Genomic DNA, 27498 nt, shown 5'->3' with positions numbered 1-27498 from the left:
ATGGCAACTTCTTGTATTGAGTTAGCTAGTTACACACATTATGCGCAGCCTACTTAGTTGATATGCATACCAAATGGGTGCGACAAGTAGATACTACATTGGCACACGACGTGCTGATAGAGATACTCAGAAACACAGGTATTTTCCAGGCCTGCCATATATGCTTGCCTAGATTGCAACTTTGAAGCATGTGACTGGTACAGAGAATATGCTTGAATCCAGATTGTGGTATCATTTTTACAAATGCATATATTACACTTGAGAAGAGAACATGAGAAATATACAAAGCCCTGAGGCAAGTGCTATCAGCATTGCAACAGATGCCCCATTGACATGAACTTTCCTATCGATCCGCAAAACATGATCAATTGGTTTCTTGGGCTTGCTGTCTCATGCCAGCAGACCCAGTCAATATGGTGGGAATGGCACTCTTGATATTGTAGTCGACTTTTCTTCTTTTGCTGTCTTGCTCCTCGTCCTCAGGTTTACCGTAACCACCACCTCCTGGGGTCATTATAATGACATGGTCGCCCTTTTTGACTCTGACGGTGGTCTTGCCACCAAGATAGATGTGTTTGCCGTCCAGCAGCTTTCTAACCCAGACGTTTCTTCCTCTGAGCCCAGACTTGCCGCCCAAAAGACCGAACGGCGCCAACGAACGACGCTCCATCAAACAAGACACCTCGAGGTCGTCGTACGTGAACTCAATGTCTCGAATGACACCATCGCCACCTCTGTGTGCTCCAGCGCCGCCAGAGCCTTGTCTGATGCTGTATTCATGAACGATGACAGGGTACCTCTTTTCAAAAAGCTCAGTATCAGTGATTCTGGTGTTGGTCGTGGCATTGAACGGCACTTTGCCCGTCCCAGGTAGGTCCTGCTCCAGCACCACCGCAGATGGTCTCATAGTAGCCAAAGGAGATGCCCTTGCTCTTGTCGTTCGTACCGAACGTGAAATTGTTGCAAGTTCCCTGTGAAGCAGCAGCGGCTTCAAATGCCTTCAACATGACGTCCACGATTCTCTGAGTCGTTTCAACGTTACCTCCAACAACGGCAGCCTCATATGACGGATCAACAACAGAGCTGGGTCTGGTCAAAAACTTGATTGGATGGAGGCATCCGTTGTTCAAGGGGATATCAGAGCTGATCAACGAACGCAAGACGTAAAGTACAGCTGAGTACAAGATCGCCTTGGGTGCATTCAAGTTACCGTACATCTCGTCCCCAGTTTCCCTAAAGTCAAATACAGCATCGCCTGTTTTTGGGTCGATTTCGATCTCAACCGCAATTGGCGTTCCATCGTCCAAGTAGTCCTTTGCCTTCAAGTGCTGCCCATCAAACTTAGTATAGGCATCCTTCAACAAATTTCTCACAGCTAACTCCGCTGTTTGCTGGATACCCCTCATGTACAAACTGATCACAGGATACGAGTATTCCTCGACCAAGCGATTGAGCAACGTGATGCCCTTGTAATTTGCTGACACTTGTGCCTTCAAGTCCGAAATGTTGTCGTTCAAAGTTCTGGTTCCAGAGCCGCCAGGATGCTTAGCAGGCTCCTCGAGTAAAAGCCTGGTGATGCCTTCCTCGTCAAACTTACCCTTGGAGCATAACTTGTGGGTCACTATCGACGCTCCCTCATCGTAAATTGTTTTAGAGTTGGGAGGCATAGATCCTGCTGCAATTGACCCGATATCAGCATGATGACCACGAGAAGCTGTCCAAAAGAGAATTTTGCCATCGTCGTTGATGACTGGCGTTATAACAGTGATGTCAGGAAGATGTGAGCCACCAGCACAAGGGTGGTTGGTGACAAGCACATCGCCTTGTTCGAGCTTACCGTCCCACATTTCTTTCTGAGCTTTCACAGCAAACGACATGGCACCCAAATGAATTGGAACGTGAGGAGCGTTAGCCACCAAGTCACCTTCCTTATCGAAAAGAGCACATGAAAAGTCCAATCTTTCCTTAATGTTTGTTGAGATAGATGTCTGTTGCAAAGTTCTACCCATTTGCTCTGCAATGGACATAAACCTGTGACCAAACACAGACAATTGGATTGGATCGATTTGGTCTTTGGAAATCTCAGCTTTGGCGCCTTGGTCAACTAGAAGAAGAACGTGGTCCTTCAAAATTGCAGCCTTGGACCCTGGCTCGACGATGATTGTTTGTGTGCTATCGATGATCACCGCTGGTGCCTGAATAATGATGCCCGGTTTCAAGTTTGGAAGCTCGTAAACATGGGAATCTTTCCAGCCACTGTCTTCAAAGTAGAGCTTTCTGACAACTTCAGAAGGACCGACAACACTTGGACTAGTACATGATCGATACTCTTCGTAAGGATTGCTCGCCTGCTTATCTTTAGACTGGACAAATAACAAGACTTGGACATCATCCACAATGACCTTTCTATCTAAGGAAAACCCAAACTCCTTCCTGTGTCTTTCGATGAATTTTTCATCGGCATTGTGTTTGCCATCGTTTAAGATTAATAAATGTGTGTCAGATCCAACATAGCGCATGTTTAAAAAGACCTCAACTTTAGTGTCGAAGCCTTTATGGCCCTGAGCCTCATATTCGTCGTAGGCGACTTTTGTGAGTTGCTCAACTTTGTCGTCGATTTTTCTCACGTTATCTTTGTTGTAGGCAAAAGAAGTTGGCGACTGTTTTTCAATGACAATGTCAGCAACATAAATACCGTATGCGGAAAGCAAGGACGAATATTTATGAATAGCGACATCATTTATGCCCAAGTTTTTGGCCAAACCCACCGAGAACTGACCACCCGAACCTCCAAAAGAGGCAAGCTTATGCTCCGAGACATTGAAGCCCTTAGCCTCGGTCAAGTTTCTGATCGGACGAGCCATGGCCTCGACAGCAACCTTCAAGAAACCAGAGGCAACTTCCTCAGGTGTATACGAAGAGCCTTCGCTGTTAATTTGCTTTGTAAGCTCCAAGAACTTCGCTCTTGTCACATCAACATCCAAAGGCTGGTCCTGGTTGGGACCAAAGATTTGGGGGAAGTACTCCGGCAACAATCTTCCCAAAAATAAATTGGCATCTGTGACAGTCAAGGGACCTCCTTTTCGGTAACATGCTGGACCTGGATCGGAACCTGCTGACTCGGGTCCAACCACAAACATGCCATTTCTCCAGAAGAGCATAGACCCTCCGCCAGCAGCCACAGTGGAGATGTCCAACTGGGGAGTCTGCAATTGCACCTCGCTCACAACAGTCTCGTATATGTGCTCAAGAGAGCCAGCATAACGAGACACATCAGTGGACGTTCCACCAGCATCAAAGCCCAAAACAGCCTCGCCCGTCTTGTCATCATAACAGGTTTCACCATAACCAACCATTCCACCAGCTGGACCCGACAAAATTGCCTTTAGTCCTGTAAACTTGTACCAAGGACACAAGCCACCATTACTTTGCATAAAGAGCAACTTGTTTCCAAAGGCCTCGAGGCCGCCTTCGAAGCCTTCACCGAAGCCTTGGATATACTCATTGATGACAGGAGACAAGTATGCATCGGCTACAGTGGACGAGCATCTGTTGACCATGCCGATCATAGGTTGCAATTCGTGGGACACAGAGACCGTGAAGCCAATCTTCTTGGCGATGGCAGCCACCTTCTGCTCGTGTTCAGGGTAGGCATAGGCATGTAACAAGCATAAGGCCAATGTTTTAATGTGGCCCTGGTTCCACAACTCCTGCAATTGACCCTCCACAACAGCGTAGTCGGGCTCTTTAAGCACCCTTATGATATCTCCTGAAACACCGGTCCTGAGCTCTGGATCATTTTCCACGTTGAAGTCAAGCTTGTCCCCTCCACCTTCAGTGAACGACTCCATCGTGACCCTCTCGTCGATCTCCAACGCCTCGGTATACAAGTGACCTAATTTTTTAGCGGTCAAATCGAAGATATGGGGTCTCGTCTGGTTACCAATCTTCAACACGTCCTTGAACCCTTTAGTGGTTACGAGAGCCACAGCAGCACCTTTCCTCTCCAAGAGAGCGTTTGTGGCCACGGTGGTGCCCATTCTGATCGAGTCAATTGAATCAATTGTCAATTTCTCCAGTTTCTCGATGGTGACCCCATGGGCTTTCTCAAGCACTCGTCTGATTCCCTCGGTTGGAGCGTCCTTGTAGTTCTGAGGATCTACTGATAAGAGCTTGAACACGAAATCGGGCTGGCCTGGAATTTTCGCAATGACATCACAGAAGGTACCACCTCTGTCAATGGCGATTTTAATGCCCTTGGGATCAGAATAGGCCATGATTTTGAAAAAATTGCGGGGGGACTTTTTGGTGTGAAAATTCCGGACCTTTATACTGCGGAATCGTCTTTGATGAAAGTCCGGGGAACCGCGTGATGTCTGGTCACGTGATCAAAGAGAGGTTGAGGACGTCCAGTAACGTATTTCACACCGTTTATTTTGATAAATCTTGTTAAACGTGATACTCAGCTGCTCTCTAGCGAAATGTGCACAGAAATAGAAATAATATACTTCCTCTTGGGTGTAGTTCGTGTTTGGTGCCGGTACTAGCTCTCGCTACGGCACTCTATCGCTCGGCGAGACTTACCCCAAGGGTCCTACACGAACGCATTGTTCAAGACAATGGCATGAAAAACCAATTTGTTTTGAAAAAACTTGGCCAATACTTTAAAAACTCTAACATAGCAGTCCTAATTAAATTTTTTAAGCTGGGGTTTAATGGCAAAAATCCATCCGATTCATCTTTTCAGTTTCTAAAGCGACTGTAATTTGCGTCTATTTTCTACTCGGGAACACTGGCTGCGAAAAAGACAATGGCAACTGAGTTGAGGATGTGGTGTCTTATCAATACGGCGTTTTCAATCCAAGAGTCTTAGGTGTGGTGGCCTGGGTATTGTTGACCATAAGGGCCAAACGGCATGCCAAATCAAACCTCGCTTACACGCTTCGTTATTCGTCGGTAATCTCAGAAAATAAATGGTTAGAATTCGAAATTTTACTATTTGAATTGGGAGGCATTTTGAGAGACTCTTTGTAATTTGAATTAGCCTGGCTTTGAAGGTGCGGTTCGCCTGCCTAGGTCTCCATATCTGTCTGATTTTCCGGAGTAATTGACAGATTCTCTTCGCGAGCTGGATACATTATGCAAAGATTTTCTCAAAGTTCGTTGACTGCTAGATTATCAATCCTGCCCCTTAATCAAGAAAACAATTATACAAACCAGGTCCTATAAATTTTTCAAACAGCTTAGACTAAATGGCAAGAATTGTGGGCATCTGGCTCTGGGTGTAGACATTGCCTTGAAAAAGAAGCAATGCCGTTTGACTATATGATTGAATTTGGCGCTAACGTGAAGTGCATATTCAGGCTGCCAAGCTCGCTCTGTCTTAAAGAGTATAAGAGCAAGAGAATTGAACAAGAAATTTTCTTGACGTCGTCGCTCTAGCATTTTTGCTTCAATCTCCGACGTTCTCCGGGCAAAAAAGCGCTCGATGCATTGTGATGTACGTTGACGCATATCGAATTTACCGACGATTGAACGAGACGCACGAGCCGCACAAGACAAGCACAGCTATCTGGACCCCTTCGTACTTCCACGGCTTTGTTACGAAATCAGAGTCTATATTCGCCTACCTTTTCACAAAGTAAATATACTCACAGAATTGCGCCTGAGATGAAATAATTGGTGCTTGTACGAATCCGCAACCTTGACGTTCTTGTCAAATCTACCGAATCAATACGATCAAAAAGCAATGCACTCGAGATCTATATTTTAGGATGAATATATGGCCCATTGAACTCATGAGAGGTACTCATGAGAGGTACTCATGAGAGGTACTCATGAGAGGTACTCAAGAGAGGTACTCATGAGAGGTACTCAAGAGAAGTACGAGAAGAAAGCACGCACATCGTCTATAAAAATTTCTTCAGAAGTTCAAGAGGAGGTTTAATGTCATGTCTGATGAACAGTGAGATGACTCATTCGACCACCTCATTAAAAGACCGAGGAGGAGGCTTTTCAAATAGCCCGCGGTCAAGAGGGGACCCTCCTAAATATCACGTACGTACCACTGCCTTGTAGCAACGTAAAACGGGAACTTCGAGAGCGATGAACCCTTAGTGTCGGGCTTCATCGCCATAGATACATCCAAATATGAGTATAACGGATGCCATGGCTTATGTAAACGACAAGAAGGTCATTTGCCTTGCCCGCTTAGTATGGACTGAGTCTCAAAGTCTCACTTGGAAGATAGTGACGATTCAATTACACATGTAGTGACTCCAATGCTTCGCCACTCAATATAGTGTTTGGCTTGATGATATTGCCCAACTTGTCGTACTGAACGTCTTCGTCGCTCTCCGTCTCTTCTTCACTTTCTTCCATCTCCTCATTTTCAGTTATCAAGTTGCCCAACTTATCATACCTTTCTTGCTTCTTAGGTATGATGTTTCCCAAGTTGTCGTATTCCACGTCACTTTCATCCTCAGCCTCATCCTCTTCCTCAGCCTCCTCCTCGCTTTCGTTCTGGCGGTTCACATTCCCCATCATCCAGACGTCTTCCGTGGCGCTCTGTTCCTTCCGCTGCTTCAGTTCCTCCTCCAACTTCTCCAACCAATCCGCCTGTGCCTTCTCTACCGACTCCGAGTCTGTACACTGCTGGTACACCTCGATGAGCTCCTTGTTGATCTTCAAAAACGTGAGCCCCCAAGAAAAGTTCTTGAGAAGCTCCTCGGCCCAGTCAACGTGCCCAACAATGGCAAAGCAAGCTGCAAGTGCCTCTACGCAGTTGAGCTTCCATGCCCTGCCGTAGTTCACTGTGTTTGCGGCCACCAAGTACGGTAATAGTCTCTCATGCTTGCCTCCAATTTTGTTGAACGGAATCTCGTCAAGCCTTGCCCACAGACACTCTACCACGGCAGCTCCAAAGCTTTCAACAATCTCTCTGTCGTCCGGACAAACCACACCCTTTCCATTGGGAGATACCACGATGCCTTGAAATTTTTGACCCACTCGCATATTTCGTATATATCCGAGTCTCTCTAGCTTTTTTCCCGAGCATCTTTTCGGGTCGCAATGGTCGAAATCCCACATGGCTAACTTCACTGGGAACTTCGCATCTGCTGTGTTCCTGTTAGCGCCTTCTTCTTGTCTGCCTTTTCTGACATGATGCTGCTTGGACTTGTGGCCGTTGGAGGTTCGAGTTTTCGTCGCTCTATCTTCAGATTGCTTATTTTTGCCCTTTCCCATTTTTCAGGTAGGTGGTTGTTAGTGAGTAGTTGATGTGACAATTCGATGAGCCTCATCCTGGTGAACGGGTGTGCTGATTGCAGCCATAACAGGGTGGATCTAGAGTAATGAGGATTAACCTCCACCAAATGATTTCGAAATTCTATAATTTTTGTTCTCTACGCTTGCTGGTATCGTGACGTTTATGTAAATTAGGAAATGAATGCGAGCTCAGGCGCTCGTGGGACCGTTAATAAAAAAATACAAGTCAAGCTGCAGAAACGTAAAAACCAAACCCACGCAGCTTGCAGGGACAAAATCAATAGAAGTAATTCGTAACAATGAAAAGGGAGTGACATTTAGAAGTCATCGTCGAAAGTGAAGGTCTTGCTGTTGCTGGTGGCGTCGTTGGTCTTAGCCATGACACCAGCCTTCTGGTAGTCAGACACTCTCTTCTCGAAGAAGTTGGTCTTACCAGCCAACGAGATGTTCTCCATGAAGTCGAATGGGTTGGTCACGTTGTACACCTTCTTGTTGCCCAAAGCAACAAGCAATCTGTCAGCAACAAACTCAACGTACTGGCACATCAAGTTGACGTTCATACCCAAAAGAGACACTGGCAAGGCGTCGGTGAAGTACTCCTTTTCGAGAACAACGGCCTCTGTGATGATTTTCTCGACGATCGAAGGGTCGGGTCTGTTCTGCAAGTGAGAGAACAACAAACAGGCAAAGTCGGTGTGCAAACCTTCGTCACGGCAGATCAACTCGTTGGAGAATGTGAGACCTGGCATCAAGCCTCTCTTCTTCAACCAGAAGATGGACGCAAATGAGCCACTGAAGAAGATACCTTCGACGGCAGCGAAGGCCACCAATCTTTCAGCAAACAAGGCCTCCTCGTCAGCGATCCACCTCAATGCCCAGTCAGCCTTCTTCTTAATGCAAGGGATGTTTTCGATGGCGTTGAACAAGAAGTCAGCCTCCTTAGGGTCTTTAATGTAGGTGTCGATCAACAAGGAGTAGGTCTCGGAGTGGATGTTCTCCATCATGATCTGGAAACCGTAGAAGCACTTGGCCTCAGGGATCTGCACCTCAGCAGAGAAGTTCTCCACCAAGTTCTCGTTGACGATACCGTCGGACGCAGCGAAGAACGCAAGCACTCTGGAAATAAAGTATCTCTCGTTGTCGTTCATTCTGTTGTTCCAGTCGTGCATGTCCTTGGATAAGTCGATCTCTTCGGCCGTCCAGAAAGAAGCCTCGGCCTTCTTGTACATCTGCCAAACTTCGTGGTATTTGATAGGGAACAAGACGAACCTGCGCTTGTTTTCGATCAACAAAGGCTCATCCTTCTCCTGCTCCTTCAACTTGTGACGCTGGACCTTGTGAGAAGCCAAGAACTTCTCGTGCTCTTTGGCAGCAGCCTCGATCTCCTTGGCCACCTTGGCGGTCTCCTCAGGGTCCACCTCCAAGGAGGTGTTGATTTCAGGCTTGCCCACGATGGAGTCTGTAGAAGAAGAAGAGTCTTTCTGAGCAGCCTCCGCGGCCAACTTGTCGGTCAAGGCAGTGCCTTTGGCATTAGTCATGTCGAGAGACGAGATCTTGCCAGTCAAGCCGTTGGTTGGAGTTTGTTGGATGGACATGGTTTTGTGGAAAAAGAGATTTTTGATGAAGAAGATAAAAGTTGGGGAAAACACAGGCTTATATACTTTGCGAAAGAGGGTTTACCGATGCGGCGGCCGAATGTTTTGGTAAGGAGGAAACGAAGGCAAGGACAAAGATGGGAAGAGTAGCAAATGGCAAATAAGAGATGAAGGATGCACGTGACGCGCGAGCGCGCTAGACGTGAGGTGGACGTGGCACGCGTCTTGTGTGGAGGTTACCCTTGTGATGATTGAAAAGGCACAGAGAGCTGTTTATTTAAAAATTCAATGACATTTCGGTGCTCAGCGTATCTTTCCAAACCATTTTCCTTTTTTGGCGCTTCAATAGACCCAAAAATGGCCGAAATAGCTCTCACGATTTCATTGTCGTCCCGGGTGGCTGGCTCTTGGATGCAGTCCCTGTGTTTACCCTTGAGCCGATCAAGGAACACTTTTTTCAAATGACAATCGCGTGTTGCTTTCTACGAACCACGAGACGCATCATCGTGGTTGCTCCAAGGGTAAACAACACGCTAGACGTGTACGGGTTATGCACCTGAAAACAATACACGTCGTTTGGGCCGCTCTCGGTTTCAAACAAGAGAGGTGGGTATGAAGTCAGGCGGAGACGGAATCGGATACCATTGGGCAAAGCCGTTGGAGAATGAGAAATTTCACAATGCGAGTAAGATAATGAGCTTTTGTGGAGGAGAAAGGGAGGTCTCAAATGGCTGCAAAATTAGTGCATATATTCAAACAGGTGATGTAAACCTAGCTTTACTAAGTCTTAGTCAGGTGGTATTACATTGGGGGGCTCGAGGACGGAATGCTAATAATTTAAACGAGATTAGTCAACATTACGAATCAGACGATAAATTGACGCTTCGCTCTTGTCATAGTAACGTTGGGCACTACTTCGGTCTAGCCCGGCCAGTAGTACTCAGCTAAGATAATTTCAAACTGTGCTCATAAAGAGCTCCGATCCAAGTTCTAGGTGCCTACACATTCATAAGGAGTGTCTATGATTGAACCAAAAGAAATGAACTTACACAGTGCACGGGGCAGCTTACAAATTGGCAGCCTTCACGCTGAAGTAATTGTTCACAGCGTGCTTGTCGTCAAGAGGGGTGGGCAAGTCCACAATGGGCTCAAGAGACCGAAGCATGTCGTCCTGCGATCTGGGAGAGGTGTCCTGGTTCTTGAACTCAAAGGGGCCGCCCAAGTACTTGTCGTCGTTGAGCTTGAGCGCCGGAGCACTTGCGATGTTGCTGCCCAGATTGCTGGGGCCCTGTCCCAAGCTCGTGTCGCTCAACAGCAACTGGCCAATCTCTCCGCCGAACTCATCGCCTCCTGAGTAATTCTGTGAGAGACGTGACATGTTGCCTGGTGGAGGACTGGCAACACGTGATGTGTTATAGGGGAACAGGATCTTGGGCGACAACATCCCGATTGGGGTGGCCAGTTCGCTAACAGGAGAGTCGCCCTCGACGGAGTCGTATAGATCGGCAATGTTGCCCACGCCCTTATATGGCCCGTCTGCCTGTTTGCATACAATGTACTCCTTGAAACAGTTGCGCCATTCCAACTCCGTCCAGTTTTGGATACGAGCGGTATCGAAATTGGCCTCAACAAGATCAAATGCGTCCTCCGTCGAAAGATACCCGTAGAATGGCAACGATGGCAACCCGAAGAGCATCGACTCGGTGTTCTTCTTGTCGCTGTTCAATTGCTGAGGACGACCGTACAACTTGAAGGCATCAATGATATGGAGGAAGTTTCTGATCATGATTTCGATAGAAGAAACTCCAGGGTGGTTGAGAGGCAACAAGTAGACGTAGTTTGTAGCAACAAACTTGTTGACGCTCTGCTTCTTGTAGAAATGATTCGATGTGTTGCGTGGAGGCGAGCCGGGCGTCAACAGCTCCTTCGTATTTCTCGTAGGAGTTGGCGAATTCATGAAGAACGAATGGGATGAGTTCACCGATGTACTTCTCGAGCGATTGCCAACCTGTTGATGTGGCGCTGGTGGAGCAGCCAAGGAGCTAAGGGAGGTGCTGGAGCTGACTCTGGAGCCCAGCTTCGAGCCAGTTGGAGTGCTGTCTCCCGAGAGAACCTCCTTGCCAGAGAAGAGGTGCTCGTAGTCTTTGTTGACGAACACTTGGCCCTCTAACTTCATGATACCGTTGTTGTCAATCATGCGGTGATCCTCAGGGTAGACATTGTAGACGGCCTCAACGTCGTTCACGTATAAGATGAGCGACTTTTTGTTTATCTTGTCGTTAGTGTAGATCTCCACTCTGCCTTTCTTTTTGTTGTCGCCGGGGATTATGGCCATGTACGTTTTGATCCACTTTGAAGATACCTGGGGTAAGCGCAAGTTGCACCACTCGAACCTAGCAAACCGTTTTTTGTGGGCCAAAAGCGTGTATATATCCGAGAGCTCTGGACCCTTGATCGAGAGCATGACAGCGGTGAAGGCCTCGTTCAAAGACGTCAGCTCAAATTTGGACAAGTGCAACGCCGCTAGCCAATTGAAAAGATCTTGTTGCACATCGAAGCGAAGCACCTCCTGGTGGTTATCAAAATCCTGCAAGATGGTCAAGTCGTATGGGTACGAGACATCGGATGTGGACCCTGGAGACAGCGAGGTCTTGGAGCCAACCAAGATGCTGCAATCTTGGATGTTCACATACTTGGGGTTCTCAGAGCCGTCTATAAATAAAGCCAACTCTGTTCCTGTCAACGTGGCCTCCGTGGGGAGCCAATCAGACCCATGGTGTTTGAGCCAGAGCGAGCCCGAGACGTATGTGCGCAATCTCTGAGCATTGATCAAGTTGACCACAGGCAGCAACTCTGGAGGCAAGTCGTTGGTGATGGCCTTCATTCTGCGTCTCAAGCTGCGAGCGGGCCGAAGCAGCCCGGGAGCGTCCAACGCCAGGTTTGTGTTGCTCGACATTGAGAGCACTCTCGAGTGTCTAATGTACGAGGCCGGCGTATGGCGCTCCGAGGCCAGGCGACGAGAGATTGGCGACGATGGCGCCGAAGGAGCCGAGGGAACGCCCCTGGAGGCGCTAGCTGGCGATCCAGAGAGAGAGCTCACATTGGAGGTGTTGAGCTTTGGTGGTTTCAAAGGAGACATCAGCGGCGTCGAATTCGAGGCCGAAGCCGACTGGACACTCGGTTTGTCCTTTGGCGGAGGAATTGGCCTGGACAGCGAGGGTCTTTGCCGAGGAAGCGAGGAGGAGGAGGAGGAGCTGTTGTTGTTGGACGCTTTGCGGTTCCGCTGGGGGTTCCGCTGGGGAGCTCGCTGGGGAGCGTTATCTTTCCTCTTAAACAAGAACATTACAAGTTAGGTGGAGGATGAGGAAGGAGATGAGGTGAGACAGGCAGACCGAGGGTTGAGGGATCAAAAACCAAAACAAAAAGGTTGAGAATCCGTAGATGACGTGAAGAAGACGAGTAGCAAAGAGAGAAAAACGAGCTGATATGTGGAGCAAGATGCGATCGATGCCGGTGAGGGCGCCATGACGACACAGGGCTAAAACGACGACAGAGAAAAGGCGGCGGTCGGGCCACAATCGGCAGGGCTGGGGCAGAAAAAAGCAGGCAGGGAAGGCAGTTGCGGCAAGATGGCTGCCCTGGGCAGGTGAGCAGTGTGCAGGTCGGCAGTAAACAAGGTTGGTGAGTGGCGGCTGCAAACTTAGAAAGCGTAGCATCGGCAGGGCTAAAGCTGGGCTTAACTTCAACGAGCGTAGAGGAATCGGTGGCTGTACAAAAAAGAAAAGAGAGGAAGATGCGAAGATTGCTGAGGACTACAGAGGACGTGGACGTTTGCGGTGAAGTTCAATTGGGCGTGTGACAAAAGAGGAGGGAGCAAGTAGGAGGTAAGCCAGGGAAGTGTCAGGGAAGTGTCAGGAATGGAACAGAGGGCGCACGAATTCGTGGCGCTCAGGTGTGAACAAAGGGCTGGAGGAGGCAGCAGCAAAGGAGAGGCACAGAAGCCAACAAAAAAAAATAAAAATAAAAAAGCGAGCGAAAATTTGGCAACAAAGCGTGAAAAAAAAACTGGCAGCAAGGCGTGAAAAATGCCAGAAGCACTATGATTCTCGAGGTGGAAAAAAAAAGGCATCGCCTTTTCTCCTCTGAAAGAAATCGATTTATCGTGGGGATTCGAGTCCAAGTGGCAGTGGCACCTCCCTTGACCCTTGGCCATAGTTATTTCTTGGTATTGGCTGCTTGGCCCAGTCACACCCTGGCGGGATCTTCGGCTCTGGGCGGGTGTGCGAAGTTGCAAAGTGCAGAAGTTTATGCTTCAGGGACGACGCAACGGTAACGTCATAGCCATTGAGGCCAAAGCCTACTCCGCCAGATCATCAGTAATGTGCTTCTTTTTGACTTTCACATTCTTCCATACCCTTTTCCCGTCGGAATCCCATGCCAAAGCGTCCTGAACAGAGGTGGCATTGGGGCTGCGAAAATGCTCTGGCAGCCTGCCTGAGGGTCCTCAACTAGTCCTATTGTAGACATCTCTTGGCTCCAGAGGGGACCTCCCCAACACCCATGAGTGACCGCCAAGGGCACCGAGTCCGGCCCTGGTGGGCTGTTCGGGCCCGCAGTGTCTCCGTTTTGCCAGGTTTTGTCCCTCTGCCTCCATTTGTGTATTGCATTTTTTGGTTGCGGTTTGCACTGCCAATGTGCTGCCAACACTCACTCACTCACCGCCCACTTTGCTCACTGCCTCCATTCTCTGCCCTGAGCACGAGCTCCACATCTTTCCTTTTGCGTGTCTGCGCAAATTCATATCGTCCATTAAGATCTACTCTGAATCTGCTCTGTGCCTGCTCTGTACCTGCTCTGTACCTGCCCTGAATTCGTTCTGACCCTTGGTCGAGCATCTAAACCAGATCCTGCTTATCGGTTAAACGCTTGCTCACAACCTGGCCACTTTGGCAATTGGTACTTGGCACTGGCGTCAGCTATACTACAACAACTTGATGATGCTCTAGGTTTCTGTGACTGATGGTAAATTTCCCTAGTTGAAGTTGTCCGAGGCATACCACCAACAAAGGTCACATTTCCCATGTCAATCAAATTAATCATGTCAGCAATGTCAACTATGTCAATTCTGCTTGTCAACATAAGTTGCCAGTTTGCTGTGCTACGTATGCCACTGGCAATGTGCCACTAAGCGTAGCTTGGTCAATACCACCACATGTCCAACGACTACGTTTGTCCCACTATGTTTGTACCACTATGTTTGTGAACGCACCTCACCGCAAGTGTGCCATTTTGCTGCCCAGGTACTTTTCCAGCCTCGCATCAACGTTCCTGTCATTCCGCTGGCCTGTTCCTAGAAAGGCACCTGCGGCGAGCTGAATGGCTGCAAACCTCAAATGAGTCAAGTCAATTGAGCACAATTCCGGCTTCTTGTCAACTCAAGGGGTCAATTACCAGTCAATGGCACGACCTTTTCAACAAGCTATTAGTCAAAATGACGTCAAATTAAATAGTGGCTGCCGTCGCGTCCCTAAACTTTGGACCTGTCACTGGGTGCTCACTACTGCCTATTGTGCTCACTTTTTTTCCTATTGTGCTCGCTCTTCTGTCCCTCACTTTGGTTGTGTCCTCCACTTCGCCTCAGGAACCTCCTGGCTCCGACCTGCACAATCCACCCTTCGCCCACTGCCCGTTGTTCGGTGCATGTGGTGACATATATAAGCGGTCCCCAGCCACCAAGCGTTGACGTCCACTATTGCTACTGCTATTAACTGCTGCTATACAAACACAAAATGGTCAATTACAAAACGTGGTTGAAGGAGCTCAACGATGACACCAAATTGGGCAAGCTCTCTATCCCAGGCACCCACAACTCGGCCGCGTGCCACACGGCGTTGCCCAGCGTCCAGTGCCAGGGGGAGTCGGTGACGAAGCAGTTGGAGCACGGCGTGCGCTTTTTGGACGTGAGAGTGGGTAAGTACCCCTTGAAGTCGGGCGACGAGGCCAACGAATTGACGGTTGTTCACGGAAAGTTCCCCGTGAGAATTCCGTTCCCAAAGAAGTTCCAGGACACTTTGGACGAGGTGTTTGACTTTCTCAAGGACAACAGCTCGGAAACGGTAATTCTCTCGGTCAAGCAGGAAGGCACTGGTGAATGGAACAACGACAAGGACGAGTTTGGCAACGTAATCTGGGATAAGTACGTGAAGCCCAACAAGGACAAGTTTTACTTGGGCACTGACTTGCCTCGTTTGGGAGACGCCAGAGGCAAGGTGATTCTTTTCAGAAGATTCGGCGACAACAACGAGGGTAGAAGAAATGAATTTGGCTTTGACGCCCACACGTGGAAGTACAACTGTACGGAGGACGATAGAGGCCCCTTTTGCGTTCAGGACTTCTGTGAGATTGAAAAAGCCAACGATGTGCCTAAGAAGGTAGAGTACGTGAAGAACTTGGCCAAGAAGGCCAGCGAGTACAACAGAAGCAACGACGACGGCAAGCTCTTCATTAATTTCTGCTCGGGCTCCAATTTCTTTGACCACGAGTGCTGGCCCCAGCAGGTGGCCAAGGCCATGGAAGAGCACAAGCTCCAGGATAGCTTCGACAAGGGCAGCGGAGTCATTGTTTTGGACTATGTCGAGTCTAACGACTGGAAAATGGCCAAGGAGTTGATCGACAAGAACTTCAAGTGAGCAATTGCTCGTTCTTCGTTCTTTTTCATTTTTCTTACATGTTAAAGTCAATCACGAGTATGTACTAAACGATGTATTTTTACTTCATGCTTGTTTTCGCAGCCAAACATATCGTAGTGCGACTTCGGTGCTTACATAGTAGTATTCAGTAGTTGATAATAGAGCGCTTGCCAAAGCTCACCACAGACCTCTTATGCTTCCTTCCGTCCTCCTAAGGGCTCCTCGAACAGCTTATATACGGTCATGTTTACCATTTGTGCGCTACAACTCAAGCTATGATGATTCCAAGCTACGACAAATCATCGAGACGTCCAACATGGGAATAGCCCAAAGACTCGAGGAAGCAAAAAGGAAGGAGCTGTTGCCCAAGAAGTCCACGAAGGTGGAGGAAACAAAGAAATCAGAAGCTGTTCCGCCCAAGAAGGTGGTCGAGAAACCGATAATGGAGAAAATCGACCTTGGGATAAAGAATCTACCTTCAGAGAAAGAGAAGCTCAGGAGTGCTTTCTCCAAGAAGCTCGAGGTTCACATGGAAAACCTCCAGGAAACCATTTTTCGAGCCACTCGTGCTCTAAACGACGTAACGGGGTACCTGGGAATAGAAAAGTTGAAAAAGCTGGTGGAGAATTTAGAGGAGGAGCTCAAGAGCAAAAAACAGACAGTCAAAGACAGCAAATTGGCGTACCTGGAGGCGATCCAGAAACGATCAGACTCTCAGAAGGAGATAAATGAACTATTGACTAGAAAACACAATTGGGGTCCGGCGGACGTTGAGCGTTTTACGGAACTCTATAGAAATGACCATACGAATCAACAAGAAGAGGAAAGGGCAGAGCAACAGTTGGCAGAGGCGGAGCTGGAAGTTGACTCTGTGCAAAACAAGTTGACTCAGCTGATCTTGACTCGGTACCATGAGGAGCAAATATGGAGTGACAAGATCAGACAGGCGCTGACGTGGGGAACTTGGATTATTATGGGCATCAACGTGCTTCTTTTTACAGTTGCTACTTTCTTGGTGGAGCCTTGGAAACGTAGAAGACTTGTGAATGCTTTCGATGCCCAGGTTCAGCAGAAAATGGATCTGTTCTCCGCTGAAATGAGGGCCTTAGCCGCCGGGACCGCTGTTCCAGAAAAGCTGTCCATGAAGGAGGAGAGTAAGGCGACTGATGCTTATGTAATAAGCTTTAGCGGGGTCTCCACTTGGGAGCTGTTCAGAAACTGGATTGCAAGATACTACAATGCCGTGAAAAACACCCAGTCGTCCTTTTTTCTCCAGCATCAGGACTTCGCCATACTTTCAGCAGTCATGATCGGCTTTGGCTCTATTCTCGGAGGTCTTTTCACACATTTACTCAAAGCTTACATACTATGAACCGTCGTTCCTCTCTTGAATAGAATATACATATATATTTATATATGACACCAGGCCATTCATTTCAAATCATAACTCGTAATCATCATTTGACGTTAATCTGGCTCGAGCTCAGGTTGCCGCCTTCATCGTTCTTGCTGTTAACAAAGATCTGCTCTCTGGACTTGTACACCTCCAAGGCCTCTTGCGTTGCCGAGCCCACCGTCTCTAATACGACCTCGTTGATCTCCTCCATTTCCTCGTCCACCTGTGGAATTATCAAGTTAAGAATGAGACCAACAAATCCGGTTATGGCAAAACCTGTTTCCATAACTAAGGTGATGACATCGAAGAATCCCATCAAGGCAGTGTTGCCACCAGAGTATGTGAAGACATTGTCGAACCAGTTGGGAACCAAAACAGAACCGATACCAGGAACCAACGCAGCCGTCAACACAAACCTGTCTCTTCTGGTAAGTTCTGTGGTGGAAATAATTTTAATTCCTGAGACCGTCACTGAGGAGAACAAAAAGCATGTCATACCCCCGAGAACTGTGCTGGGGATGGAGACAATTGCAGCAGCGAATTTTGCAAAGATGCCCATGATGATAAGGAAGAACGCACACCAGTAGCCGACTTTTCTGTTTGCACACTTTGTGACCGAAATAACACCATTATTCTGGGCAAATGTGGACACTGGAGTCATAGTCATGAGCCCAGCAATGACAGAATTGACCCCATCAGCGAGAACACCGCCCTGGATTCTTGACTCGTACATTTCCCCCTCCACCTCTAGCCTGGATACATCACAAGTGACCGTGATGTCACCAATGGCTTCCATGATGAGAACAATATAACCCGCAAAAAATGGCAACACAGCTGGACCGTACACCTGGAGCTTGAATGTGTGCACCCATGGGAAGGTAGCCACTGGGGCGCTGTCGATGTTTTCGGAAGAAAAGTAGCCACAAGCGGCAGCAATGATACACCCAACAAGCAAACCCATGATCACAGCACAAGATTTCATGATAGGAGAGCCGAAACGCTCAGATAAAACGATGGTAGCATAAACAGAGAATCCTAAACCAAGATACTCTGCCAGCCCCCACTGTAACTTCTTCGCCGTTCCACACATTTCACCTACACAGTTGGAGCCGCCCATCCAATTTTGAAAGCCAGTTTCAACTAAATGGGTACCAATGAGAAGCACCACGGGGCCAGTGACAAGCGGAGGAAACACCCTCTGCAACACTTTGGAGGGCGCAAACGATAAGAGTATTTCAAGCAATGCACACACTGTGCCTGTGGCAATGATGCGGCCGTATCCATCTGGGCAAGGTAGCTCCTTGTCGCCGTCCATTGGGCATAGGCCGGTCTTGTACATCAAGGGCATGGCCTTGGTGCAAATAGTGATGGTCGCAAACGACGTGCCCACCACGGAAAGCAAGCCTGTGCCGATATAGTAGGGAGTCTTGTAGATGTGGAAACGAGTAATCTGAATACAAGACAAGGAGCCAGCGACAATCAACGACGTGGAGATGAGGTACTCTCTGATCTCGTTGCTCAAGTTGGCGGCGGTAGAAATCAACATGGGCGGGGTGATAACACCAGCAAGCATGGCCAAGGAGTGTTGCAAGCCCAATATCATGCCTAGAACAAGAGGCATACTGGAATTCAAGCCGAAGAACGGCTGTGTTTTGGGCTGTCCCTTCTTGAAGGGCATATCTGGGATAAAGAGGTAGCCATAGTCGTAGTCGCCAAGCAAGCCCTCACGGGTTGTCCACTTGCGCCAGAAGCGCTTTCCCAAGGTCTTCAATTTACCCATCAAAGCGGGAAGTTAATTATGTTTAAATTTTTGGGAGGAAGTTGAAGTGATAGGCTTTGGGGCAGGGAACATCCTCCTTTAAATGGTTGCAAAACGCATGCCTGTGTAGCCCTTGCTGCTCGCAGTAGAGGCAGATTGACCGCTGCAGCAGCACAGATCGAGGAGGGATCGGAGATGCCCGGTGTAGCGAGCGACTGCCCAAGACAGATTTTCCAGAGGAGACCACGAGAGTCCCCACTGGAACGTCGTAAATTGCAATTTTTTTTCGACACATATCAGGAATTGTATTTCCAGGACTTTAGCCTGTGGCCCAGCGGCAGATATAGCATGGGCTCAGCAGGGCAGACGGGCGGCTGCGAAAAGGCTACTGAAGCATAGGAATCGAGATTGGCGCCAGGAAAGAATAAGGTTCGCAGCATTTGCGCCAGGTGCACTTCCGCGGGCGAATGGGAGAGAAGTAAAAATATAAGACTAGAAAATAAAATAAAATGAAATAAAATAAAAGAAAAAAGAACAGAGATTTGAATGACAGAGTCACATTTTGTCAAAACCACAGTGTCGAAAATTCATAGTCGCTGTTGCGCATTGCCAGTGGCTGCCAAATGGAGCTCGGTCTGGGACAGGTGTGCGGCCGTTTGGGTCTTCTCCTCTCTCTGGGGTCCCCTCAGCGCGCCAGACGAACGGCGCTGCATTTTGCAACCACTGGCCATGACCAAACAACAGTGCTCGGGAACCCATGGAGAAGACCGAGGATGGGCGAAAGGAGCACATTTGGAAAGGTTCATTTTGTTCAGTCTAGGTTGATTTTTTTTGAATTGTCACAGTTTGTTATGTGCATTTCAATGGCGTCATAAGCTTGTGACTTGTCCCTGGCCTGCGATCTACCGCCAGAGATCTGCCTGAGGGTCTGACTGAAGATCTGTCTGAGGGTCTTGGTGCGAGGTCCAGGGCCTGGCATGACTACATTGGGCAAGTGCAACTTTAGCCATTTGTCACCCTTCGAGGAGATGCATTTCCACCGCTATCTAGGTTTGTTCCTGGCCATGTGCGTTTGTCATGTTCGTTATCTGGGTTTTGCAACGTGGAGTTCGCCGGACACAGGCCCCTCGTCTGTTTCTGGCTTATCAGCGGAATCTACAAAACTGGATCCTTGCAGTCGTCTGGCTGTGAAACTTGTCTATCTACACTCCTTCGGTCTACACTTCCTCCAATGTCTACTCTCCTTCACTGTATCACCTATTTGAGCGACACCAACTTGATGTCGAAAGTCAACTCGGAATTGGCCGGGATTCCTGGCAACTTCTGCGACCCATAGCCCATCTTGGGTGGGATAATCACTCTTCTCTCGCCGCCAACGGCCATGCCGGCAACACCCAAGTCGAAGCCCTTGATACACTCGCCCTTGCCCAAATTGAACACAAATGGCTTGCCGCTGGTGTTCTTGTCGAACACCTTACCGTCCTTCAACTTACCAATGTATCTGATTCCAACCTTGTGGCCCGACTTGGCGGTGGCGCCAGTGCCGGTCTTTCTGTCCTCGGTGATCACACCGCCCAACAAGGTTTTCGTAGGGTACTTCTTCTCCTTCTTGTCCTCCTTCTTGTCCTCCTTCTTGTCCTCCTTCTTGTCCTTGGCCTCCTCCTTCTTTTCTTCCTTCTTTTCCTCCTTCTTGTTCTTCTTCTCCTTCTTCAGTGGGGTAGGGCCCTGCTCCAACTCCTTGGTGAATTGCACCTTCTTCTCCTCCTTCTTCTTGTCCTTCTTGCTCTTCTTCGCAGGCTGCTCCTCCTCCTCGTCAGCAGCTCTCTTCTTCGAGTTGTCATCCTCCACCAACTCCTCGATCTTGCCCTCGACGTCAGACTCGTCCTCCAAATCGGCAATGTCCATCAACTCGTCCTCATCTGGGGTCAAGTTGTAGTCCTCGCCATCGTAGTAGTCGTCCTCCTCGTCGGAATCGTAGTCGTCCTCCTCGTCGTCGGCTGGGTGCTCGACATAGTTACCGCTAAGGTGCACAGGGTAAGAGCCGGTAACAACGAAGTGCACCTCCTCGTTGGGAGAGATGGTGAAGTCGAGGGTCTGCTGGAACTGAACCTTAGGAGAAAGCGTACAGAGAACAAATTCCTCAACGTCGTCCTCATCATCCTCATCATCCTCGTCATCCTCGTCGTCCTCTTCATCATCTTCTTCTTCTTCATCTTTCTTCTCATCTTTCTTTCCCTTCTTCTCCTTCTTCTCCTTCTTCTTCTCCTTGGGCTTCTCCTCTTCTTCCTCTTCCTCCTCCTCTTCATCTAACTCATCTTCTTCGTCGTCGTCCTCGTCCTCAGCCTCAAGGTCCAAGAGGTCGTCGTCGCCAAATGGAATTGCTCTCTTCAACACTCTCAAAGTGGAAGGCTCCTCCTTGTCGTCAACAGCCTCTGGGTCCACCGCGGCCATGGTGATTCTCACGGTCACAGGGAAATCCTCTTGGAGGGCGGGCTGGGGGTTGAAAGGCTCAAGGGCCAAGTTGTAAGTAGAAATTGGGAGCAAAGAAGCCATTTTTTGGTTGGAGGTGTAAAATTGTACAAGTGAGATGAGCCTTTCTAGTGGTATTCGATGAGCACCGTGTGTGTGCAGGCCGGGCAAAGAAGAGAAGAGAATCTACCACGACTTCAAACAAAACTTACGTTCAGGGTCTCCTTTGGGTTACTGTATTAAATATACAAATTCTTGAAGCACGTCATGACGGTGAGGGACGCTTAGAACTTCAACAAGTGAGGCTTGTCACCGCTCTTCAAGGAGAAGGAGGAGGCCAAGTACTGTTTCAACAATGGGGTTTTCTTAATCTCAGACAACAAAGCGGCATCGACGGTCTTCTGGTCAGCCACCTTCTCGGCCTTGATCTCTTTCTTTGGTTGTTCTTCGTTGAAGAAGTCGGCTTCGGACTTCTTGGACTTAGGGGTCTTCTCTCTGGCAAAGTAAGCAACATTGTACTTGGACACGTCAACACCAGAAACGTCAACCTTGGTGGAGGTAGCGATCACGTAACGAGCGTTAACTCTTCTCAATGGCACACCGTTGACCTTGAATGGACCAGTCACCAACAAGGTGTTGTCCTCCAAGTGCTTCAAGTACACAACTCTCTTACCTCTGAATCTACCGGCAAGGAGAATCAACACGGTACCTGGGGTGATCGAGGCACGCAACTTGTGAGGACGCTGGGTCTTTCTAGCGATCTTTGGAGTCTGCTTGTTAGTATTGGTTGTGTAGAAGAAAAATGGCTCATCGATGACTGAGTGAGAGGAAACTCATAGAAGGGAGATGTCACAGTGTCTAAAACTGAGGCTCTGAGCTTCAGCAGAAGCTTTGCACCTTGGCAAACTCAAGTTCTGCTGGATATTTGCCGTTCTAAAATCTTGGAATCTTTAGTTTTTTGGCTATCTGGATATTCAAGCTTGGTGTTTCCGATCGTTTGAACTTTTGGTATAATCTTCGAAGTGAGAATGGAAAAACAGGACTGTCTTTTGTTTCCTTTATGCTCTGTCTCGACGACCATTTTATTATGCTCTTTAAACATACGGTCTGGCTCATTATGTCTAGTTCGATAGAATGAAGGAGTCTATGGCCTTTTTTTTTTCCTTACTCAAGGTAGAGTCGCAAAATTTCTCACGATTTTTTTCGGTACCAGTGTGCATACAAGGGTCCGGCTCACTCTACTTAGTGGGTGGGTGTCTCGGTGCAGGTCCTCTACCCCGGGGAAGCAGTCACGTATGGTCACGTGTAAGTAGAGGTCTGCCATCTCCTGGTGACAAATTGTATGCCACATATTCTACAGAATTTTGATCAAATCCAATCAAGCCTTATGGAGAGTAAGTGAAACATGATATTTGATGATGATGCTTGAGAAATTCAATAGCTTTTAATATCATTTAAGCTGGGTAGACCCACAATTGTTTCGCAGTCACAACAGTGAGGCCTACCACATTTTGCAACCACCTACTAAGAAACGCTCCATCCGTTCCCTTTCCTACAGCTTTTTCGTAGAATCAATTCATTAATGGTACAATATAACACAAATGGCTTTAGTGGCCAGACAAGTACGACATGAAGACAGTCAATTGACCGTCTCCAACAATAAGATCAATAGTATCGCTGGCGTCCAAGTGGTCAGACAAGGCAACTTCGGCGCTGGAGATAATTTGCGATCTTCCGAGCGTCTTATGCTCCCTGACTGCAAACGACAACGTTCCCACAGGAGGCGATTTGAATGTAAACGTCTCATTCCACTTGAAAGCTCCCCCATGTGACTTGGCACCTCTCGTCTTGTAGATATCCTTAGTTCTCTGGGGTGTGCTCAAGGTGACATTAACATCAAGAGCTGAGGCCTTGAATCCCTTAGCCAGAACAATGTTAACTCTTCCTGGAAGCCCATTAGGACCCATGGCAGAAGAGTTCATAGTGCTAATGTCGGTTGCTTCACTGGTGCTTCTCTTATGGTGGTTTTCAAACTCACCAGGACGCTGAGGAGGAGGCAAAAGGTCCGGATCTACATTAGGAAGTGCCCCTTCAATCGAAGGTGGTCTGTTTTGCTCCATCTGTTCCTCTGGTGGAGGTGCACCTTGTCTGTTTTTCTTACTCTTGTTGTCGTCTTCTTTCTCGCCCTCCTTCTCGAACTGAGAAGTGTCATCCACCTGTTCAGAAAGTAAATCTGGCTCGTTGTCTTCTTCGCCATTCTCTTGCATGCTCTTGTCAAGCTCACTTGGAGCGCCACGTTGACTTTGCGTCAGTGGCCTATTACCATGGCCATTCTGAGAACGAGTATCTTCACCACTTCTCTTCTTGCTCTTTCCGAAACTCTTAAAAAATTGGCCGCCCTTTGTGATATTGTCTGAGACGAGACCAACACCACTGCCCACGGTGTTACCCGCCACCCCGGCGACACCGCCAACAAGTTTCAAAGGCACACCCTTCACGTCACTCAAGTCGATAGGCAAGCCCGATTTGGTGTTGAGGGGTGGTCTGACGTATTCTGGCTTGAAGGTTGCTCTCAAGACCACGACACCTTGAGTATCGAGCTCGACCTTGAATTGGGTGGAATCGTTAGGATCAATGGCTGAGATGTCAATCACAGCGGTTCCCAACAACTCGTCATCATTGGTCAAATCCCAGTCATAAACCTCCAACACAAGTGGCTGTCTAGACCTTGACAAAATAGGGAATTCGAATGCTTCATTCCACACTGGGTCCAATGTTCTTCTTTTCTTGTCGGTCTTGAAAATCTCAACACCATCCAATTTGATGACAACCATAGGATCAGATTTACCGTTGCTATCCACGGACTTCAAGTTCTCGGCACTTAAAATATCCAACTTCACGTGGCCAACATCCAAAACAGTATCAAGTGGTGCCAACTTAACCGCAGATGGAATGTACTCAGCTCTTATCTTGATAGAGTTCTTCTCATCGATCTTCAACGTGAGGGGCTTCTGATAAGCCTTTTTCAAAAGATCAGCGGTCTCAAAAGTCTTCTCGGCGACAATGTCATTCTTGTGCTCAATGACGTATTTCTTCGAAACTCTAAAAATCGTGAGAGAATTTGGCAAGTCTCTAATAAAAGCCTCAACGTTGAATGGGTCTGTCAAATTCTTTCCCTCAGCTCTGCGACTGATGCTGGAGGAGAAGGCGTGATCGTCAAACAACGTGTGAACCAAGCATCCGGAAGCCTTGAAGTGGCCCTCAAGAACGTGGAGCATCAAAACACCGGTTCTGTATTTGATGGCCTTCTCCAAAGGTAACTCAACCTTTTCAGGCTCTGGAAGAACATCATCCTGCAATTCAACCCACTCGTAGCCTTCAGGGTTTTCCTTGTACAATCTCTCTTCTTCCTCCATCTTTTTCTTCTCCTCGATTTCTTTCTCTTTCTTCATCTCCAAGAAAGTGTCCAAGTTCTCCAACTGGGAAAGAGTATAGATGGGGAGTGTTGGAACAAAAGATACGGAATAGTAGAGGTGGCCATGGTTCTTACCAGCGTACAATACTGGCTGTTCAATAATTTCTTCTGCTCCATCATAGCCGAGGTAGTAGCCTTCATTATTCTTTTTCAAGTAATCGTTCACAGTGACAGCGCATGAACCTAAAGGTCTGTCCTTACCCTCCGGCTCAGCATCAAAAATCTCGAGCAATATATGCTGATGTGGATTGGCAACAGGAAGGAAGAATACTTGGTTCCAGTGAGGATTCGAGGTGTTGGCGATTGTAGGGGTCCTGCCCTTAGGCTTACCGTTCTGCGAGACTCTGATGTAAGGATCAACGTCACCGACCTCCTCGAGGTTAATCAAGCCCTTTGCGTTGCGAATTTGCAATCTGAAACCACCAATAGCCGGCTCTTCGAAGAATTTGAGGGATTCATCACCCAAGGGCAAAGCAGACCATTTGACACCAATTCTGAACTTGGTAGCAGGTCCGCCACGGCGGATTGGTGCTGCTGTAATCCACTGCTGACCTCTGGATGACTCGAAAATCAAATCTTGCAAGTTTGTGTCTAGTCTGCCAACAATGGTGTCTTCGATGGAGTCTTTAACGAAAACTTGGACACGAGTTTGGGACTGTTGAGTGATGAGACTTTCAAATGTGAGACCCCATGATGGCTCATTGATCTGCCTCAATTTTCTGGTTGTTTTTACATGCTGGTCGTTTATGTAGACTTCAGCATAAGGATTCAACAACCCAACCACAGACTTGGAAATGTCCAAGTTGTAAGCACCAAAGAGTGAAAATTTCATGATACCAATCTCGCAATCAATGTTCTCTTCTTTCAGGCCATCCTCCAATGTGAGCTTCTCCAAGACGTGATTCCACTTGAGGTCGAAATTGAGCTTACCAACAATTCTACCAGCGTCGGTGATGTTCTTCGTCTGATCAACAAGATGAGACTCTTGCAACAAATCAGCCAAGTCAAAATCGACTCTTCCTATAGGAATATCTTCAGCCTTATCGGGCACGTAAGAGAACACATTAAAAGTCAACAAGTTGCCTTCCAACCCGTTCACAAGCAAGTGCTTGCTCTCCAAAAATACGGGCTTTCTCGTGTTCTTCTTGATCTTAGTACGCTCATCAACATCGGGGCCACCAGACAAGGTCAACTGGACGTAAGGATGACACTCCTTGCCCTCGAGATCATTGCATTTGATGTCGTAAGCACGCTTGACGTTCACGGTTAGCAACCCAATCGAATCATTAGACTGCTGAGACATGAGATCTTCAACATCGATATCAAGCGAGTTTGGTGCATACAACATGGGACGCAAAGTAGAGTGGATGATGCTGTTAACAAAAGTCGACAAGCCAGGAATGAAGGACATGATATCAATACCCAAGGTATCACCGCCGACAGGCTTCAAAGCGTAGTCAATAGCAGGAGGTTCAAGGAACTGCACTGACACCAACTTGACATGCGGGAAGTTTTCCGTCAAAATCAACTTAATTTTCATTCTGCCAGTAAACGACATATCCTCAACTAAGATGGGGAGAGACTTGGAAATGAAGGCTTTACCGATTGTCACGCCCAATGCCACTTTGGGGTTGATTTTCTTCTTGATCTCATTCTTGGTCATATCGTCCGTATCATTCGGAGTGAAAGAGAAGGCCCAGTCCATTTCGATGTGATCACTTCCTTTTCTTGTGTACGACTTGATGGCGTCGACTCTTGGAGCCTTTGAGCCCAAGGTGAACTCATCCAAAGACACCTTCTCAATACCAAACCCTGGAGCCTGATCTTTGAGAATCTCGTTGGCTTGGAATAAGACCATCTCAGACAAGGCGGGCATGTAGATGACCCAGAACTTGGCCAAAAACGAGTTCATCCACTCCATGGTCTCAATCTCGTTTTCCAACCTATTTCTAGCATCAATACGAGCCATGTCGTCTCTGATATCTCTGTTGAACCTACGGAATTCAGCACGATACACTGAGGCGGCGCCCAAGAGCACCACCCCCAACATCAAGATACTGAAACCCCAGAAAGCGAAAAACCACGAGAAAAACGAAACGCCCAAAATCATCACCGTGTTGAAATACCAGTCGCCGTACAAATGGTCCATGACATAGTTCTCCACTGCCTTGAGCGTCTGCAACGTGTGCAACTTATCATCAGAGGACTCCAGCGAGTCCCACCCACCAATCTTGCGCCAGGCAAACGATGGTCTACCCTCTACTGGCGAGGATGTGCCATTTGGCAGTTTCTCAGACAAATCATTTGACTTTTCGTTTGATGAATTGGTGGATTTTGAACCGTCTTTGGCGTTGACACCAGAATTGTTCCCAGAGCCATTGACATTGGCCGAACCTTGACTTCGGTCAGTTCTGGCGCCATTTGGAGACGGGGATTTGGAATCCTTCTTTCTAGTTAGCGGGTTGGGCACACCAAGGGGCATTGACAAGAAAAAGTACGTACTTGAGACATGAAAAGGTTTGAGCAGGCAACTTGAGGCACCAGCGGAAGAGAAGCGTTTGGTAGCCGCAGGGCCCTGGCCGGCAGTGGCCCCAGCAGGTCGCACCGTGTGCAGGTCGGAACGAAGCACCATCGTTCGCCAACAAACCAATCACAAAAGGAGTTACCTTGAGAATTTGAGAAAAACAAGTGAAAATATCGTGTCAATTGCAAACGAGGATTCAGACTATCTAATTCTTTTCGCTCACCGTCGTTGCAAGTTGTCATTGAATAGGGGTCACTGATCTTGGACCCCCCGGCAGTAGCAAGCAATCCGCACCTGGCACTGGCGCAGAAAAATGTTCGCTGGC

General features: G+C 48.0%; 11 protein-coding genes across 11 annotated transcripts; 3 read left to right on the top strand and 8 right to left on the bottom strand. All coding sequences in view use genetic code 12, as the record gives it.

Annotated features, from left to right (window-relative positions):
• Window positions 1-364: 364 nt before the first annotated feature.
• Window positions 365-4277, bottom strand: HYU1 (5-oxoprolinase; the record flags this gene model as incomplete). Its single annotated transcript, XM_054702147.1, has 2 exons — window positions 365-902; window positions 952-4277. The coding sequence occupies 2 exons, from the start codon at window positions 4275-4277 to the stop codon at window positions 365-367; spliced, it is 3864 nt and encodes a 1287-aa protein (XP_054558122.1).
• A 1984-nt stretch (window positions 4278-6261) lies between these two features.
• CJI96_0003756 (ribosome biogenesis protein TSR3) lies at window positions 6262-7245 on the bottom strand (the record flags this gene model as incomplete). The annotated part of the gene is made up of 1 exon (XM_029036997.2): window positions 6262-7245. One exon carries the CDS (start codon window positions 7243-7245, stop codon window positions 6262-6264), a length of 984 nt encoding a protein of 327 aa, XP_028888053.2.
• A 338-nt stretch (window positions 7246-7583) lies between these two features.
• RNR21 (ribonucleotide-diphosphate reductase subunit) lies at window positions 7584-8861 on the bottom strand (the record flags this gene model as incomplete). Its single annotated transcript, XM_029036996.1, has 1 exon — window positions 7584-8861. One exon carries the CDS (start codon window positions 8859-8861, stop codon window positions 7584-7586), a length of 1278 nt encoding a protein of 425 aa, XP_028888052.1.
• A 1066-nt stretch (window positions 8862-9927) lies between these two features.
• CJI96_0003754 (uncharacterized protein) lies at window positions 9928-11817 on the bottom strand (the record flags this gene model as incomplete). The annotated part of the gene is made up of 1 exon (XM_029036995.2): window positions 9928-11817. The coding sequence occupies one exon, from the start codon at window positions 11815-11817 to the stop codon at window positions 9928-9930; it is 1890 nt and encodes a 629-aa protein (XP_028888051.2).
• A 22-nt stretch (window positions 11818-11839) lies between these two features.
• CJI96_0003753 (uncharacterized protein) lies at window positions 11840-12214 on the top strand (the record flags this gene model as incomplete). Its single annotated transcript, XM_054702146.1, has 1 exon — window positions 11840-12214. One exon carries the CDS (start codon window positions 11840-11842, stop codon window positions 12212-12214), a length of 375 nt encoding a protein of 124 aa, XP_054558121.1.
• A 2436-nt stretch (window positions 12215-14650) lies between these two features.
• Window positions 14651-15550, top strand: PLC2 (Plc2p; the record flags this gene model as incomplete). Its single annotated transcript, XM_029036994.2, has 1 exon — window positions 14651-15550. One exon carries the CDS (start codon window positions 14651-14653, stop codon window positions 15548-15550), a length of 900 nt encoding a protein of 299 aa, XP_028888050.2.
• Window positions 15551-15866: 316 nt separating this feature from the next.
• On the top strand, window positions 15867-16922 carry SHE9 (She9p; the record flags this gene model as incomplete). The annotated part of the gene is made up of 1 exon (XM_029036993.2): window positions 15867-16922. The coding sequence occupies one exon, from the start codon at window positions 15867-15869 to the stop codon at window positions 16920-16922; it is 1056 nt and encodes a 351-aa protein (XP_028888049.2).
• An 85-nt stretch (window positions 16923-17007) lies between these two features.
• On the bottom strand, window positions 17008-18726 carry CJI96_0003750 (nucleobase:cation symporter-2 family protein; the record flags this gene model as incomplete). The annotated part of the gene is made up of 1 exon (XM_029036992.2): window positions 17008-18726. One exon carries the CDS (start codon window positions 18724-18726, stop codon window positions 17008-17010), a length of 1719 nt encoding a protein of 572 aa, XP_028888048.2.
• Window positions 18727-19962: 1236 nt separating this feature from the next.
• On the bottom strand, window positions 19963-21258 carry CJI96_0003749 (peptidylprolyl isomerase FPR3; the record flags this gene model as incomplete). The annotated part of the gene is made up of 1 exon (XM_029036991.2): window positions 19963-21258. The coding sequence occupies one exon, from the start codon at window positions 21256-21258 to the stop codon at window positions 19963-19965; it is 1296 nt and encodes a 431-aa protein (XP_028888047.2).
• Window positions 21259-21458: 200 nt separating this feature from the next.
• RPL6 (60S ribosomal protein eL6) lies at window positions 21459-22290 on the bottom strand (the record flags this gene model as incomplete). Its single annotated transcript, XM_029036990.2, has 2 exons — window positions 21459-21944; window positions 22279-22290. The coding sequence occupies 2 exons, from the start codon at window positions 22288-22290 to the stop codon at window positions 21459-21461; spliced, it is 498 nt and encodes a 165-aa protein (XP_028888046.1).
• Window positions 22291-22781: 491 nt separating this feature from the next.
• On the bottom strand, window positions 22782-27160 carry CJI96_0003747 (uncharacterized protein; the record flags this gene model as incomplete). Its single annotated transcript, XM_029036989.2, has 2 exons — window positions 22782-27095; window positions 27152-27160. The coding sequence occupies 2 exons, from the start codon at window positions 27158-27160 to the stop codon at window positions 22782-22784; spliced, it is 4323 nt and encodes a 1440-aa protein (XP_028888045.2).
• Window positions 27161-27498: the final 338 nt, after the last annotated feature.

The sequence above is a fragment of the Candidozyma auris genome, chromosome 4 (genome assembly GCF_003013715.1).
Source record: "Candidozyma auris chromosome 4, complete sequence".
Classification (NCBI taxonomy): Eukaryota; Fungi; Ascomycota; class Pichiomycetes; order Serinales; family Metschnikowiaceae; genus Candidozyma; species Candidozyma auris.
This window is presented reverse-complemented; position numbering and strand designations above follow the sequence as displayed.